At 40.4% G+C, this 19,221-nt stretch overlaps 1 protein-coding gene across 1 annotated transcript; it reads right to left on the minus strand.

Annotated features, from left to right (window-relative positions):
- Positions 1-848: 848 nt before the first annotated feature.
- LOC110615007 (mitochondrial outer membrane protein porin of 36 kDa) lies at positions 849-4,585 on the minus strand. Its single transcript, XM_043957128.1, has 6 exons — positions 4,323-4,585; positions 4,140-4,207; positions 3,181-3,291; positions 2,401-2,487; positions 1,859-2,067; positions 849-1,486 (listed from the first exon to the last, which is right to left on the minus strand). Exons 1-6 carry the CDS (start codon positions 4,369-4,371, stop codon positions 1,180-1,182), a joined length of 831 nt encoding a protein of 276 aa, XP_043813063.1. The 5' UTR covers positions 4,372-4,585; the 3' UTR covers positions 849-1,179.
- Between the last annotated feature and the right edge of the window lie 14,636 nt (positions 4,586-19,221).

The raw sequence follows: 19,221 nt of genomic DNA on the forward strand, positions 1-19,221 counted from the left end.
GCTATTATCGGCTCTTGGGAGAAATACATTTGATGAAATAATTTCTGACGTGTATTACCACATCCCCAAAAATTAGTCACGTGCAGGCAGTTTCATAAGCTTTTGCAGCTGCATATAGCTGAAGAAAATAAGAGAGAGTTGGAGATGAGGATCATTCAACACTTCTGTAGCCTTCTACCAATAGAATAGGGGAAAAATGTCAAATTTACTGATGAATTATATTGCAGAGTAAAAAGTATTAAATTTATTTTTTAGATTAAATTTGTCACTAAATTATTATTAAAATATTAAATAAAACTAAATAAATTATAAAGAGCATATCTACGATCTTAAATCTTGATAATTATTGATGATTTTATTTAATTTTTTAATAATAATTTAGAGATAAATTTAAATTGAAAGATAAAATTTAATATTTTTAATTAGTTGTAAATAATTATTGTAAATAATTGGAAGGAAAATTTACATTATAGCAATTCAAATAATGATTACTTCAATATTATTTCACAATTAAAACTTATCAGTTCAGGCCTGTCACCGAAGCCATTCAAGACATTCCACCGTGATAACTAACTGCTTTAATTTGAGTATATTAAAATATATACTAAATACAAATTATAATTTAAAAAATCCCTCCCCCCATCTCTTACCAAATTCATAAAAAAAAAAAAAATACTGATCCTAATAGAGAGAGTATTTTAAAATTATAATTTAATATTTTTAAAATAAATATTAAATAGATATAAAAAAATAAATCATATTTATAAAAAATATTTTGAGAACATATGAAATATTACATATCTAATTAGTGTTTGATATTTATTATATTTTAATTTATTAAAAACATCAAGTAATAAACAACAATCACATTGAAATAAAAGTTTCATGTGCGTGCTGTAATGCTTAAGCATGTATACCCTCAATTTGGGGAGGATGCATATTCCAAAAGAACAAATAGAAAATGGTTCCTGACACCAACTAGAATTATTTTCTACAACCAACATATGTGAATCCAATAAGACGATAGAAACAGATGGAATGTTCACTTGATTAAAAGAAGATATAGAAAGAAAAAAAGGGACAAGTGTCATTTTTCATCGCATTATTGCTCTTCACTGCTAGAAAAAGGCAAGGGGCAGCCTTCCACTCGCCCAAACAAAAAAAAAGAGGCTGTTTGGTCTAGGGCTTGAGAGCCACTGCCAATCCAATCTTAGCACTCTTTTCAATTGCCCTTGTGTCTACCTCTCCAGAGATTGTGAAAAGAGACTTGGGGCGCCACTCATGCTGAATGAGAGCACTTGCCCTGCCATAGTTGTTAACCCGAGCCTTCACTGTGGTTAAGGGGTCAAGCGCGTGCTGTGTGCCAATAGTCAATGTGTTCTCATTGCTTGAAAAACTGTGCGTCAGCTCTGCACCAACTGCTGTATTAGTCAATGGGCTCACTGTGTGGTAATAGGAAGCATTAAGAGTATCTCCTTTCTCATTCCTGCGGTCATTTCACAAGCATAGGAACATATGAGAATGGATAATGAAAGGGACAAGAAAAATTTTATCAATAATGAGAATCACTGGACCCAAAGAGTACACAACATAAACACTCTGACTCAATATTTGAACAAGATACTAATTTTATGGTCTTAATAAACATTATTATCCTAGCCATGCCAATCAGAAGTAAATTCAGTAACAGATTTATCACCTTCAAATGCATCTACAAGTATTCAAGGGAACAGAGCAGTACGTCACAATAGTACAGTTCAATCAGTGCAGAGATTCACAAAATGCGCAAAGTGTATGATACTACATCGTTACATATGACTAAAAAAATTATCTTCATTGTTTGGTTGAAGGAACTTACACTGTAAGAGAAGCAATAAGGTCAGCATTGGTATAACTCAACCCTGCATTCAATTTGGTGAAGTTCCCAGTGGCAGTGTCAAATGAGAGATCAGTCCCAACAGCAACAGCATTGTTTCCCACCACACCTGAGAAGTTAACAATTGGATTTGCAGTGAATCCAATGCTAGTGCTTATCCCAGCATACTCGTGCTGGTACTGTAGTTCCACCTGCAAACAAAATCACAAGTCAGACAATACACATATAGAGTTGCAGCTAAAGATGTCCAATACATTATGATGTGTTAGGCAATGCAGCAACCAGAAAACAAGAAATGCATGAAGTTCACGAGCTCAATCATACTAGCAAGATTAGACTATTGACTAGCAACAAATAATATCTACCATAAGGCCTTTTCCCTGCTATCAACCAATCAACTTCATACCCGAACAGGGTAAAACAATAACCAGCTTCAACAAAAAAATAATAATAATAAACAGCACGTATAACAGATAATAGCAAAATACTGATCAACAAGGATGCACAATTCTGAGGCTTCTAACCTTGCCAGATCTCTGATCAGGAACTTTGAAGCTGAAGATTGTCTTGAGTCCAGGAGCAGGCTGATCAACTGTGATGGTTGTGAAAAGCTACAATACATGCAACATATTTAGTTGATCGTTAATAAGTTCATATGGTAAAGAATATACAAAAGAGATATTCACTGTAGATCAAAATGTAATTCCAATTAGTTATGGTAGAAATGCCAAAATTAATTCCATACTTTGAAGAACAGGTAAAAGGACTGGGCAGCAGCAGCATTGAACCAAATGATTACACACTATACTTGGATAATGCAGTTATTTTACAGATCTACGTCACAATTGAAAATGCCACTTGCAGTTTAACAAACAATAGCTACAATATAAGTTTCCATCTCCAGTGAAAAATATCAAAAATTAAATAAAGACACAAGAAGCCGCATTAGAAAGATAGAATTCTTGGTAATAAACAATAAAGTTGAAGCAAAGACTAGATTCATAACAGGTATCACAGGACACAAATTTAAAGATTACAATTCTCCAAAGGTTTGCATAAAAGTTTGTGAGAAGGTTTGTATGCATGGAGTGTAAGCAAGAATCACACAATGGCACAATTTCAGACATTAGAATAATTCCAGCTGTATGTTTAAAACTGCAGAGTTCATATGGGTACAGGAAAATATATATTAGATGTATACCAACAGCAGTGCAGAAACTCAGATAATGGGGAACTTTTAAAAATAAACATAAGAAATCAAACATAAAGAATCTAGACAAATACCCTTATATTTTGCAACTTACATTGGAGTTTGTGTCCACTTTCACATCAGTTGTGATATTCTTGTTCTTCAACTGACTGCTTACGTCTGCCAAATACAATTCACCTTTCTTAACTCCAGTTGAAGTGATAGCCTGAAACAGCAATGAAGTAAACGTCAGAAAACATCAAAGTTAAAAAACATGTCACAAGTAGCATACATGGGCATCCAGTAGCGTGGGAAGCAGCATTAGAGGAACTTGTTTCACACGTTACACTACAACTATTCATGTAGAAAGCGCACACAGGTAGAAATGTCCAAACACACAATACACAGATAAGAATTGATAGCCCAAACAGATATCTGAACACACGCCCACCAGAAATTCCCAGCTTCAGAAAGTTCCTTTTTCTAGACGAGCAATTTCCATAATGTTAAGGCCAAGATTCTATTCTGGAAAATTCTTATGTGAGAGTAGAATGAGAATGATATATCAAATTCATAAACAAATTTGGCAATCACACAACAGAGAAACCAGATGCTACATAAAATGCATTAAGCATTCATGCAGGTGATTCATCCACCTTTCTCATGTGGAAAGTAAGGAAAATTATAAGAACACCTACCATATAAAAACACACAACAGAAGGTTTATCCAATAAAATGTAATTATGCAACAAGATCAGTAGTGACTAAATTAACGAACACGTATTATTACCGTATATAAATGTCAAAGTCCATCACGAAAATCAAATATATTTGTAGAAGCAGAATTTCAAGATTTATCCAGCTGTACCTTCCATTAACGCATAAGCGATTCTTGTTTTTCAAATAAAACAGGGGAGGAATATTTGTATTTTCTTTCACTTTCATTCCTTTTCTTAGCAACCAAACAAAGTAAATCCCGAAAAATAAGAAGCGAACTCCTATAAATTAATCTGCCAATGACGCCGATATTTAAATGCCAGTAAAATAGAAATTTATACATAAAAGAAAACTTACAACTCCAGTCGAAGTGTAGGTAGTGAAAGTGAATTTGTGGTCCCCCTGGTAATCCTTGTAGAGAAGATCTGCAAAATTTCAAGGAAAAGAAAAAATTAAGAAACAACATCCAAAAACTAAACCAAGCAGTAAACAAACATAAATACACCAAATCAAGCCAAAAAAGGAAGAATTATAGAGTACCTCTGGCTTTCTTGCCAATATCGGCGTAGAGACCAGGGCCTTTCCCCATGATTTTCCCGAGAAAATGGAGAGGAAAAGAGAGGAGAAATGAAGGGTTTCTCTGTAGTGTGCCTTGTAGAGTATCGAGCAAGACAAAAAGAAAATGGAAACCCTAATGGTGTTGCGGCTGATCTTTATTAGGAGGTGTGATTTGAACCATTGGATCTTGTGGGGCTGATATATTCGGTTTCATGGCCGTTGATATAGAGTTGAAAGAGGAGTGCTGGGTTGTTGTGACCTTGAGAATCGGGACAGAGGCTACGGGCATATTCGCCTTCGCGGCTCTAATTTTCTCTGGCGGTGCTTCTTTAAAAAATTCTTTTAAAAATAAAAGTTTCTAAACAAGGGTTTATTATTAAAATAATGTAAATTATTTTTTTTTTACAAATTTGATATGATTTTGAAATAATTTAGATAATAGTATTGGCTTAAGTCTTGGATTTTCTTTATAATTTTTTCTCTCGGAGGAAAGAAAGAGTGCGAGAAAGGGCAGTGTACGAAAAAGAAAAGTTTGATAGCCTGTTCGGGAAATAGTTAAAGCTTTGCACTTTTTATTGTTTGCCATTCTTCTTCCCAGTTTTCTTTTAGTTTTGTTTGTATTTTAACAAAAATTGTCTATATTCTCCGTGGTTCTCCCTCGTCGTACAAGGATGGTGAGGACTGTTTTGATTTGCCTTTATTTTTTTGTTTTTTTTTTGAGTCTATTATTTCTTGGTGTAAATTACTTACTGTTTGAATCTAGATAAGAGCTGATAATTTGATTTAATCGATGGAAATGATTTTATTTATTATTGATATTAAAATATTTTGGATCGCACCGATACGATGACTAAAAATTCTACGATATTTTCTTCCTCCTATACTTTGATTCTTTTTTAGTTGTTTCTATCATGTTATTTTTGAGAATTTTGTTATGTTTTGGTGCATGCAAATCTTCTATTGTGCTTTCTGTTGCACATCAATTTTTATTATTATAGTGCAATAATTGTAGTCGTGACAATTGCTCTAATTCTAGATATTTGTTGTGATATTATATAATATCCGCCTAAAATAAATTATGAGCTATCAATACAATCAAAGAATTATGTAACAATGATCGGGCAGGTAAGAAGCACGGTCTCACTATAGGAAAGGGAGACTCAGACGCTTTGACACTCGGACTATCGTTAAGACTCGCTCTCCCCCAATAGGCCGAGTCTTGGTACAGAATTATCGTTATCAAGTATATTCCCATTTCGCCAGAGATCACAAGATTATCAACCTATTAGCTGGCGATATTCATTATCGAGCAGTCGGCCACATCATCGTCGAATTTTAAGGAAGTATTATATTTATCTCCATCTTCTTGCAATATAAAAGGAGAATGACCCTAGAGACAAATGTACATTATCTCTAATACTACGAAAGTTCTAAGTAATTAATTGCATTCTCTCTATTTTTCAAGATACTGACTTGAGTGTCGAAGTGGCTACCATGGGTACCCACCACCGCCTCATTTTTCCTCTCTTGTAGGTTTTAGCCAATCACAGCACGATTCAATTTCGGCCACATCTTCATTCTAATCTCAGCAATATCATTTGGTTCCGTTGCCGGAAAATCCATTGGATTATCTCTGAACATTTGGGTTTACATCAGGCTTTTGCCATCTCCTTCTCTATAAAGAAGGAGCTTTTCTTCCCCGTTTTTGGAAATGGCTAGAATTGTGCATGTTATGGCCGAAATTATGCATGTCATCACCGGAGGACCTGAAAATAAGCAGGTAGTAGAAGATGTCCTATCTATTCATCAAGAGCCATAGACCAGGCATGAGGTAAGGTTCGGCCCAGCAGACAAGACAATCGGATTCTTACAAAATAATCCGCTGACCATCAAGATTCTCCTAAACCGGTATGAGGTAAGGAGGGTATTGGCGGATACATATAGTTCTATTAACCTTCTTATCTTAAATATTTTTAACAAGTTGGGCTGGATAAAAACAACCTCGTCAGAGTCTCCTACTCCTTAGTAGGATTAGGAGATAACAAGTTGGGCTGGATAAAAACAACCTCTGACTCATCCTGACCTCTGAACCTGACTACCTTATCTCTGCAGTCTAAGGTAGCACCATGGGTAGATAGCCAATCCATCCCTAGAATGACATCAAAATCCGTTAAATCTAGAACTACAAGGTCGGCTGGAAGGCATCTACTCTCCACAAACACTGGACAAAACCGGCAAACTGACTCTGCCACTGACGGGTCACACTTGGGTCCACTGATCCATAGGGGACACTCTAACCCAGAGACCATCAAACCCAACCTCTCAACGGCGCTCGGAGCAACAAAAGAATGAGATGCACCAGGGTCCATTAAGGCATACACATCAGAACAACCAATGATGAGATTACCTGACACCACGGTGTTTGATGCATTAGCCTCCTGTTGTGTCATAGTGAAGATCCGTGCTGGAGCTGATGGACCTTCACCCCTGAAATTCGCTGAAGAAGAGGCTGCCCCTCTCCCTCTGCCTCTGCCACTGGCCTAAGTCGAGGCTGGAGCTACTGGCTGAGCCACACTACCAGAAGCTATCTGCTGGGACTGTGCCATATAAGCTGCTCTAGGACACTCCCGTGCCATGTGTCCCTCCTGCCCACATCTGAAGCAGGCTGTCGTCCCAAATCGACATACTCCCTTGTGCGGCTTCCCACACTTCATACATACTGCACTGTCTGCACCTGAGCTCGAGCCACCTCCTAATCCCAGACCTGACTTTATCTTGTTCCAGAACTTGTTCTTCTTTGACTTTTTAGTGGTATTACCCCACTTTTTACTGCCTGAAACTGCTGCACTTAAAAAAGGAGGGTCTAACTTTCCCCCACCTAGGGTCTTGGAACCAGAAGGCTGTGACATAGACTGCCTAACTTTTCCTTCGATTATTGCACTAGCCTCCATCCTCCGGGCCATATCCACTATGGCATGGAAACTCTCCCTCTCTGCTGACTGGATCAAGGAGGAATACCTGGAATGAAGCCTCATGATATACCTCCTAGCCTTCTTCTGATCTGTGTCAAGATTTTGCCCGGCAAACGGTAACAACTTCAAAAACCTATATGTGTATTCATCTACACTCATCTCCTCCGTCTGCCTTAGCTGCTCGAACTCAATCATCTTCAACTCCCTTGAACTATCAGGGAAAGCCCATCCTGCAAACTCATTAGCAAACTCCTCCCATGATAGGCTATCCAACCTCGGGTTCACATAGTTTTTAAACCACTCTCGGGCCTTCTTGCACTTCAGTGTGAACCCAGCCATCTGAATGGCTCTACTGTCATCTGCTCCTAACTCATCTATTATCATCTTGACCGTCCTGAGGTACTCAAACATATCATCACCTGTTTCATACTTAGGAGCATCCAACTTCAAATAGTCAGTCATCTTGACCTTGCTCCCTCCAGATGAGCTAGGTTTAGGTGCTTGGGCTTCTGGGACCATAGGTTCTGCTGGGGGTAGAGGAGGTGCAATATACCCTGGATTAGGATTTGCTGTACCTGGATAAAAGGATGGGGGTGGGTACATAGGGTACTGTGAGTATGGTGGGTAGAAAGGTGGGTATGGCATGTAAGAAGGATAAGGGTTAAAACTGGGGTAATCCGATGTACCTCCCATCGAATACCCGGGATTCTGTGAAAAGGGTGGGTATTGGGGTGGTTGAACAAACCCCGAGGCCTGAGTGCCTCCCTGAGACTCTCCCATGCCCTCTTCCGATATGCTCACACCAAGACTGCCATCCCTCCTCTAATCCACATTCATATCATCCCCCACATCTTCTAACACTCCACCTTGAATTGTTCCTCTTCTGCTCATATCAAAAGACCTTCTAGGGCCCTCATCAAATGCTAGAGCCCTCATCAAATGCTCTAGTGGGTCAACATATCATGCATCAAGCTTGGTTCAACATTTCTTATCATTAAAACATTTCATATAGATCATGTACAAAAAGGGATTAACCATAAACATTAGGGCTAAGCACAATACTAATCCTTAATACATTTCTTTACATTACATCATTTTACATTTCATTACATTACATGTCCACTAAAACTCTATTACATAGACTATACCATGACCTTGCAGACTTTCCCATAGCTACCTGTGCTCCTGCAAACCTGGGGGTTAGGGGAGAGGGGTGAGCTTCAACAGCCCAGTGAGCAGAACTGTAAAAACATTTAAATAAACATATGCCATCATGGAATGCGTCACATCACAAGTAAATCACATCACGGATGGACTGAACCAAAAATCCCTCTACTCTGTACCCGGCCCTCGGTGGAGCTCCTCAGGACTTCTATTACATACATAAGCTCTGTGCCCGGCCCTCGGTTGGGCTCCTCAGGACTTCTGTTACATAACATGATATCTAGAGGGCTAATGGGTCGTCCTGTTGTCCATCCACACCCACAATGAATAATGCAATGCGTCATATTCGTGAATTCTAATGCCAACAACCTACTATACATCATGATGCATGAACATACTTAAAACATTTGCTTTCTTGAAATAAAGGATTAGTTTAGTTCCACTCACCTCTGGCTGACTCTGGGCTAACTCTGAAGCAGCTATCTCACTGCTGATCACCTCGATTCCTCAGGTCCGATCCTACACAGGTGGACTCAAATGAGGGACCAAACATACTCTATCATAACTCTAAACATGTAACGATCCGAAAATCGGACCGCTACCGGCGCTAGGATCCAGATCGGCATAAGGCCGCCGGGACCCGTAGCAAGCCTAACATACATCCTGTATACCTATTAAATCTCATACATGATCAAACATATACATAAAAACTTTAGACTTTCTCTTTCATTTACCAAGCTTAACCTGTGCATGTACAAACTCATAAACATAAAACCCCACACTGGAGCCCTCATCAAATGCTCCAATGGGGCAACATATCATACATTAAGCTTGGTTTACATAAACATCAATAAAACATTTCATTAAAAGATCATGTACCAAAAAGGGATTAACATACACTAGGGCCAAGCACAATTCTATCCTCAATACAATTCTTTACATTACATCACATTATAACATTTTACAATACATGTCCACATCTAACTATTACATAAGACATGACTCCTTTACTCTTATTGACTTCCTGGTCTATCTCGTACCTGCAAACCTGGGGGTTAAGGGAATGGGGTGAGCTACTAGAGCCCAGTGAGCAGAATAGTAAAAACATTATATTAAAATTCATGCTCTCATGAAATGCATCACATCACAAACAAATCACATCAAGGATGGACTTGTCACCAATAGCCCTCTACACATTCCAATAGTGCCGGGGGCGTAGAATGGGCCTCACTAGTCTTTCTCTTACATAACATAACATAACATTCCAGTGTGCTAGGGGCGTAAAATGGGCCTCACTGGTCTTTCTCTTACATCATACCAAGGGCGTAGAATGGGCCTCACTGGTCTTACATACCATACCATATCATATCATATCATGTCATCATACGAGGGCTAATGGATCATTCAACACCCATCCACATCAACATTATATTATGCAATGCAACATATTCGTGAATTCTAGTGCAAACAACCTAATATATCATATGGCATTCGTGATGCATGAACATGCTCGAAATTTATTTGCTTTGAAACGTAAAGATCCATTCTACTCACCTCAGGCTAGCTTTGAAAAGACACTGAAGCAGCTATCTCACTGCTGGGGTCCTCGGTTCCTCGGGTCTGAACCTACACAGGTGGACTCAAATGAGGGACCAAACATACATGAACATGACTCTAAACTATTCCCCAAAAACCCCCTAAAACACCTTAAAACAATCACTGAAATCATGCAAAGGAAGGCTGAACAGGGCACTTTCGGTGGCAGGTTCGGCGGCCGAAAGTCCATCCAGAGTCGAAACTCAGCCACTTTCGGCAGCACCTTCAGCGGTCGAAAGTGGTTCTAGAGCCGAAACTCGTGCATGTTCGGCAGCACCTTCGGCGGCCGAACCCTCCTCCAGATTCGAAAGTCATGCACTTTCGGCGGTACCTTCGGCGGTACCTTCGGCGGCCGAAAGTTCTTTCAAGATCCAAAACTCGTGCATGTTCGGCGGCAGGTTCGGCGGCCGAAACTCCCATCCAGAGCCGAAAGTCCAACTTTCGGGGGCAGGGTTCGGTAGCCGAAGCATGCCACCACAGGCAGGTTCGGCGGCCAAACCTGAGTTCTTCCAAAGTGGCAGAACTCAGCCTCCTCATGCACATTTTGCCTCACAAACCTTTCAAACATGCATTTAGCTATTCTACAACATGCATACACAAGCAAATAAGTATATAGGGGTCTCAAACTAACCTAAACCCCAACACAAACACATATATCAACTCATACAACATATATTATCCATAAACTCAATATAAACCTAAACATGCCTTTCTACCCCATAACCCCTCAAAACTTGTTTAAAACATACAAGAAAGGTAGGATCTAAGCTTACCTCTTGAAGATCGAGAGGAGAGACGATCCTAACTTGGAGATGGGAGAAATCTAGCTCCTTGGGTCTCCAAGCTCCAAAACTTGATCTTAGCTTCAAAAATCTTCAAAACCAAGCTAAAACTTGTTAAAACTTGAAAGATTTGAGGAAAATCATCAAAACCAACCATGGGAGGGCATGGACTCACCGTTGGCCGAAAATAGGGGAGAAAGCTCTCCCATTTTCGGCCATGGGGCCTTTTATAGGTGGCTGGCCAGGCCACCTTCGGAAGCCGAAGGTGATTCCAAAACTCATGCATATTCGGCGGCCGAACCTGGATTTCCCTCTATGGTCTTTTTCATTCAAAACTCAATTTCTTTCTTACTTAAAATCATAAAATACATGAAAACATTTTATAAAAACATGTTTTTACCCTTCTAGAGGTTTCTGACATCCGAGATTCCACCGGACGGTAGGAATTCCGATACCGGAGTCTAGCTGGGTATTACAATCTCCTTAAAAACCCCCCTAAAACATCATAAAACATGCAAAGGAAGGCTGGGCAGGGGACTTTCGGAGGCAGGTTCGGCGGCGAAAGTCCCTCCAGAGCCGAAAGTCAGGCACTTTCGGCAGCAGGTTCGGCGGCCGAAAGTCCTTCCAGAGCCGAAAGTCACAACCTTCGGCGGCGAAAGTCCCTCCAGAGCCGAAAGTCAGGCACTTTCGGCAGCAGGTTCGGCGGCCGAAAGTCCTTCCAGAGCCGAAAGTCACAACCTTCGGCGGCAGGTTTGGCGGCCGAAACTCCCCTCCAGAGCTGAAAGTCCAAACTTTCGGGAGCAAGTTTAGGCGGCCTAAAGCTGCCTCCAGGCAGGTTCGGCGGCCGAAACTGGCTTCGGTGGCTGAACCTGGGCTCTCCCAAAGGGCAGAACCCGAGCCTCACATGCACATCCAGCCACCCCAAAGCCTCACAACTCACACCAACACACACAAAAGCATGCATAAATATATTTTCAAGCATATAGGGGCATAAAACTAGCCTATACCCCAACAAACATCACATAGCATACATTTGAGCATAGAACTAACATAAACCCTAACATTTACATCTACTCTAAAGCATGCATCAAAACCTTTAACCCCTTCTTAAAACTTACTTAAAACATGAAGGAAGAGAGGGATCTACACTTACCTCTTGAAGATCGAGAGGAGATGCGATCCCAAACTTGGAGATGTGGAGGAATGAGCTCCGGGGGTCTCCAAGCTTCAAAACTTTAATCTTGAGCTCAAAAATCTTCAAAACCAAGTAAAAACTCATTAAAACTTGAAGGGATTGAAGGAAAACAACAAATCGACCATGGAAGGGCGAAATCTCACCTATGCTCGAAAATAGAGAGAGAAATCTCACCCATTTTAGGACAAGGGGCCTTTTATAGGTGGCTGGCCAGACCACTTTCAGGGGCCAAAAGAGCTTCCGCAAGCTCCCCATGTTTGGCGGCCGAACTTGAGGTTCGGCCGCCGAACTTGAGGTTCGGCCGCCGAACTTGAGGTTCGGCCGCCGAACCTGGGTTTTCCTTCCTTAGTCTTTTCTTTCAAAACTCAATTTATTTCTTCGTAAAAACCATAAAAACATGTAAAAACATTTTATAAAAAACATATTTTACCATTCTAGAGGGTTCCGACACCCGAGATTCCGCCGGAATGTAGGAATTTCGATGCCGGAGTCTAGCCGGGTATTACAGAATAGCACTTGACCCAACCGTTTCAATTCAAGGAATTACGCATTCCAATAAGAAAAGTGGAAGAGTTCTTTCCCATAGAAGAAGGGGAGTCATAAATGACAACCATATACAAATTCTTGACACAAGATAATCTTCCAGCTGACAAATTATCAACCAAATAGGTAATAAAGAAGTCTTCTAAATATGCACTAATTGATGGTTGGTTATACAAGAGGTCCTCAACACACCCATGGCTGCAGTATGTTACTGATGAAGAAGAACAGGGAATCTTAAGGGATATTTATGAAGGCGATTGCGGGAGCCACGAAGGAGCTTGAACGATCGCTCAGAAAGCATTTAGGCAAGGATATTACTAGCCGATGATAATAGAAGACGCGAAGCAGCTTGTCTAGAGGTGTCAAAGATGCTAAGTATCCCAAGGACCCTGGGAGAGATGCAAGCGGCTATTAGAAGTCACTAGCGTTTCTTTCAGTGAGGGATAGATATCCTTGGCCCGTTCCCTAAGGTAACCAGTTAAGAAAGTTCATAATCATGACGGTGGGAAGAGGCTAAGGTAGCACAGTCCATCACCACCCAACAAGCGATCTCTTTCGTCAACAAAAACATATTCACTCGATTCAGAATACCAAAAGTAGTAATCATCAACAATAAAACTCACTTTGCAAGCCCAGGTTCAAAGATTTCTGCAAGAAATGAAAAATTGACTTAAAGTTCAGCTTGGCCTATTACTCTTAGACCAATGGTATGACTGAGGTAACAAACAGGATCATCCTACGGGGTCTAAAGAAAATACTTGACCAGGCTAAAGGCAACTGGCCTGAAGAGTTACCCCACATACTATGGGCATATAGAACCACCCCTAGGACAGCTATAAGAGAAACACCATTTTTCTTTCGTGTATGGGGTTGAGGCAGTCATTTCCATGGAAATCTAAATAGGTAGCTTCAAATCACGATACCCTGAGATATCAGGGATCCTTGAAGAGATGCATTTCAATTTGGACCAAGTAGAATTTCTGCGAGAAAAGGCTATAATTAAAATGGTGGTTTAGAGAAATAAGATGACCAGAATGTTCAATAGCAAGGTTCGGCCACACGCCTTCAAGGTAGGGGATCTAGTCCTCAAAAGAATAGATATAGTGGGTGGCAACTCCGGGTCTGAAAAGTTGAGCGATAATTGGAAAGGACCGTTTAGGGTCTCTAAAGTTATTCGCACAGGATCATACAAGCTGGCCAAGTCAAATGGTTAAGTCATTCCCTATTCATGGAATAACTGTAATCTGAAAAAGTTTTATCAATAACAAATTAACATGGTATTCTCACAAATGGTGTTATTCAGGAACAATGAATGATGGGATTGCCTCCCTCGAGGAGACACCAAGCAAGACCATGAGGCAGTTTTCGCCAGGCTAGGCCATAAGGCGGTTTTCACTAGGCCATCTGGGCATTGGACCCACTAAGTAAAGCCGTAAGACAGTTTTTACCAGGCCAAGCCATAAGGTGGTTTTCGCCAAGCCATCCGGGCGTTGGACCCACTAAGCAAGGCCATAAGGCAATTTTTACCAGGCCAGGCCATAAGGTAGTTTTCGCTAGGCCATCCAGGCATTGGACCCACTAAGCAAAGTCATAAGGCAGTTTTCGCCAGGCCATCCGAACGTTGGTCCCACTAGAAAAGGCCATAAGCCAGTTTTCGCCAGGTCACGAATTCAGACTTGGTCCCATTAATAGAGTCGTCTACACCAAACGACCAGAAAAGTGGATATATCAACCTCCGAAAAGACAAAAAATGAAGGTGTTAAACAAAGAACTAGGTAGAGTGAAAAACCTTATTAAAAAATTCCCCCAAGACGTTCTATGACGGAAGGATAGTGGTCCGTCGGGCCACAGGCCCATGTATTAACCTTATTTTTTAGTAAAACTTTCCATAAAGTATTTTATGACAGGCATAAAAAAGATATGCTTTAGCCCTTTCAGCAAAAATGGTGGCAACAAGATAGATGAAACATATATTATCATTACAAAAGATTACAAGGAGACAAAAAGGGACTCAGACAAAATCTTTATTACATTAAAAGTCGCTACTACATCAAAAAGTTTCCATTACATCAGAATCCCTAAAAACTATCCCATCGTGTGGGAGGGAGCCGCTTGAAAAGCCATGAAAAGAGTTATCTCTCCAACTACCTTCCTAGTCTTGCCCTTGGAATTAATCTTGCACAATCCAACCCCCCAGGAGTCATGATGCAAAAAAGTCGTTATATTCGGGCTAGTTGTAGTCCTCATCTAGTACGTAGAACTACGCAATGTGCTTGCACTTTCATGAAAACCCGCCTTCAGTTGCTCTTCGAAAAACATGATGATATCATCCATATAGATTTGGGTACCCTCAAGAACAGAATAAGAAGGGCCACCACTCCTCTCTCCCATGAGTAACTATTGTGAGCTAAAAAAGAAGAAAAGGGGTCCTTATACAGCGAGGTAGCCGACAAAGCTTTGAATGCAGCACAGAAGATAAAGAGACTTCAGGTGAGCGAAATGACGCTCGCAGCCAAGATCACGCCACATCCTAAACGGAAAGGTAAACAGCCACCTTCGAACCTAAAGAGTCGAAGACTAGTGGGGGACTTTTGATGTTACATAACATCTGCCCAAAATAAGTTATGAGCTGTCAACACAATCAAGGGGCCACGTGACAATTATTGGACAGGTAAGAAGCACGGTCCCACCACAGAAAAGGGAGACCCAGACGCTTTGGCACCAAAACTATTGTCAAGACTCGCTCTCATCTAATAGGCCGAGTCTTAGGACAAAATTACCATTATCAGGCATATTTTCATTTCGTCATAAATCGTAGATTATCACCTTATTAGCTGGCGATGTCCATTATCGAGCAGCCAACCACATCATCACCGAATTTTCAGGAAGCACTATATTTATGTCCATTTTCTTGCAGTATAAAAGGAGAATGACTCCAAAAGCAAAGGTATGCTATCTCTAATACTACGAAAACTCTAAGTAATTTATTGCATTCTCTCTATTCTTCAAGACACTGACTTGAACGTCAGAGTGGCTATTGTGGACTGTTGAAAAAATAGGATAAATGTAACGACCCGGAAGCCGGACCGCTACCGGCGCTAGGATTCAGGTCGACTTAAGGTCGCCGAAACCCGTAGCAATCCTACTGTGCACTCTGTGTAACTGTTAAATCCCATTCATGATCATACATTTCCATAAAATTTTTGAACTTTTGCATTTACCAAGCTTGACCTGTGCATGCACTATCTCTGTAAACATAAAACTCCATACTAGAGCCCTCATCAAATGCTCTAGATGGGTTATCATAAAATACATCAAGCTTGGTTCTCATCATACAACATAATAAAATGATCATGAATAAAAAGGGATTAACATACTCTAGGGCCAAGCACACTACTATCTCAAGATACATTACATTACATCATATCTTTGTACAATACATGTCCACTACTCTATACTATTCCACTTAGACTTTACCCTTGCTGATCCTTTATCTTCTCTGTGGCCCTGAAAACATGGGGGTTAGGGAGAGAGGTGAGCTTACTAGAGCCCAGTGAGCAGAACAATAAAAACCGTTAATAAAACATGCTATTATGAAATGCGTCACATCACAAGTAAACCATATCAAGGATGGACTGACCCAAAAATCCCTCTACTCTGTGCCCGACCCTCAAAGGAGCTCCTCAGGACTTCTGTTACATACAATAGACTCTGTGCCGGCCCTCGGTAGGGCTCCTCAGGACTTCTATACATGACAATAATATCTAGAGGGCTAATGGATCATCCTGTTGTCCATCCATATACACAATAAACAATGCAATGCGTCATCTTCGTGAGCACTAATGCAATACACCCTAATATTATCATGGCATTTATGATGCATGAATCATGCTAAAACTTTTATTTATTTAAAAACACAGTTCAGTTCCACTCACCTCTAGCAACTGCTGAACAGTCTCTGTATCTCTAACTCTGTGGGCCTCCTTGGTTCCTCGGGTCCGCACCTACAAAGGTGGACTCAAATAAGGTACCGAACATACTCTAACATAGCTATGAACATCTCCCTAAAAACCCCCTAAAACATCATAAACATGCATGGAAAAATGGGCAAAGGAAGGCTGGACAGGGGTCTTTCGGCGGCACCTTCGGCGGCCGAACCCCTCTCCAGATTCGAAACTCATGCACTTTCGACGGCACCTTCAGCGGCCGAAAGTCCCTTTCAGATCCGAAAGTCCAAACTTTCGGAGGCAAGGTTTGGGGGTTGAAAGACCTTCCAGAGCCAAAAGTCACCCACCTTTGGCGGCATGTTCGGCGGCCGAACCTCCCCTCCAGAGACGAAAGTCCCAACTTTCGGGGGCAAAGTTAGGCGGCCAAAACAGCCTCCTTAAGGGGTTCAGCGGCCGAACCTGAGTTCTCCAGAAGGCAGAACTTGGGTCAAACATGCATATTCAGCCTCCAAAATCTTACCATACATTCTCAACATGAAATCAACCTCTCATAACCCTGCATATAGGGGCCTAAAAACTAGTTTAAATCCCACAATCAACATCAAAGCATCACATATAGCATATGGTCAACATATACTCCAACTTCTAGATCCACTCTAAACATGCCATAAAACTCTCTTAAACCCTTTAAAACATGCTTAAAACATAAGGGGAGGTGAGGATCCATGCTTACCTCTTGAAGATCGAGAGGATCGATGGTTCTAACTCGGAGATGTAGGGGAAAATGATCCAAAATCTCCAAGTCTTTCAACTTTGCCTTCTTTTGCTCAAAACTTCAAAAACCAAGTTAAAAACTCATTAAAGCTTGCATGATTTGGAAGAACAAGATGAAAACAACCAAAGGAGGACAAAAACCTACCTTTGCATGAAAAGAGAGTGAAAACACACTCCATTTCCGGTCAAAGGGGCTTTTATAGGTGGCCGGCATACCTTCTTCGGCGGCCTAAGCAGCTTCCACACTTCCACCACCTTCGGCAGCCGAAGTAGGGATTCGGTGGCAGCAAAACCATGCAACTTTCGGCGGCCGAACCTGGCAATTGCCTCCTTGGTCTTTTCCTTTTCAAAATTCAATTTTCTTAATCAAAACCATAAAAACCTGTTAAAACATTTTGAAAAACCTCTGTTTTACCCTTTTGGAAGGCTCCGACATCCGAGAAGTCCAAATTTCAACGGAGATCCCGCTGGAAAATAGGAGTTCCAATGCCGGGGTCTAGCCGGGTATTACAGTAAAATAATGAAATATGAGTCGTGTTGAACATTGTCCTTAAGGATTTATTTTGTAATCTTCCAGGATTAAATAGGTTTTTCTGAGATTTAATTTTCAGGATCAAGACAACAAGAATTTATCTCTAATTTATAACCCAGCAAAAAACACAGAGGAAAGAAAGAATAAAGTAAAAAAAATGGGAGTTAATATCTTTGTAAAGATGAAAGTTATTTATAGTGGAAAAACCGACCGTTATATATGGTTATAAAAATATTGGGATAATATAATAAAATCATAACGGTCATATTTAATATTATATTTAAATCTCATATATAAAATATTTAATGACCATAAAATCTTCAACGATCATAAAATCTTCAACGACCATGAAATCTTTTGAAATCTAAACTAATTTTACAACAATTCTCCACAGATTTCAAAAGAATTTTCATTGCTAGGTTTAGAATTTTAGTGTATATGTTTCGAATCTGGTGTCTTTTAGAATATGAACCATACCTAGATTAATAAAACTTAACATATAGAGGAATTGGTGAAACTTTTGTTTCTATGAACCAAAAACTCTTTTTTGTATGCTAATATCCCATCAATCTCATAACACTCCATAGATCTTGTTATCAACGCTGTTTTGCACGAATAGGTCATGCGCGCACCTGGTAGTTCATAAGTACTCTAGAGATTATGCCACAATCTCATAGAAGCGGCCCCACTCCATACTTATATAAGTGATATCATCAAGTGTATACTGCAATTTATACACCACCCATAAGGGATATGAATATCATTAAGAGCTTTCATCTTATCCTCTCATTAATACAGTCTATCACTTCTCACACCATAAGAAGGGACAACAATAAATAGTGCTATCAGAACTAACAAGTGACTTGTTATTATCCATATGAACCTTTTTCATGGGATCTCCAATCACAAAGGTTGGGTTTCCATCACTGTTAATTTGAAATTGGCTCAATTCCCATTCCTCTCGATATTTCATCTATTAGTTTTCTCTCAAAAGGTTTTGTAATACCCGGCTTGAGTCCGGCATTGGACTCTCTGTAAACCGGGGGAAATCTTGAGTGTCGAAACCCTCGAGAAGGGTAATTCATATGTTTTTGAATGTTTTCTACCTTGTTTTACGGTTTAAAGGATAAAGGAAAATGAGTTTTGATAAGAAAAGCAACAAGGGAGAAATGCAAAGGTTCGGCCGCCGAAGGTCACTTTCGGCCGCCGAACATTGCATGGTTTCGGATTCACGTTCAGCTGCCGAAGGTGGTCTGGCCAGCCACCTATAAAAGGGCCAAGGGTCGGTGGAAGGAGGATATTTCTCCTCCACTTGCAGCCAGAGGTGAGTTCCAGCCTCTCTCAAGTTGACTTTCATGTTTTTCATGTTTTTCACC

This window comes from Manihot esculenta, chromosome 5 (assembly GCF_001659605.2).
Source record: "Manihot esculenta cultivar AM560-2 chromosome 5, M.esculenta_v8, whole genome shotgun sequence".
NCBI lineage: Eukaryota > Viridiplantae > Streptophyta > Magnoliopsida > Malpighiales > Euphorbiaceae > Manihot > Manihot esculenta.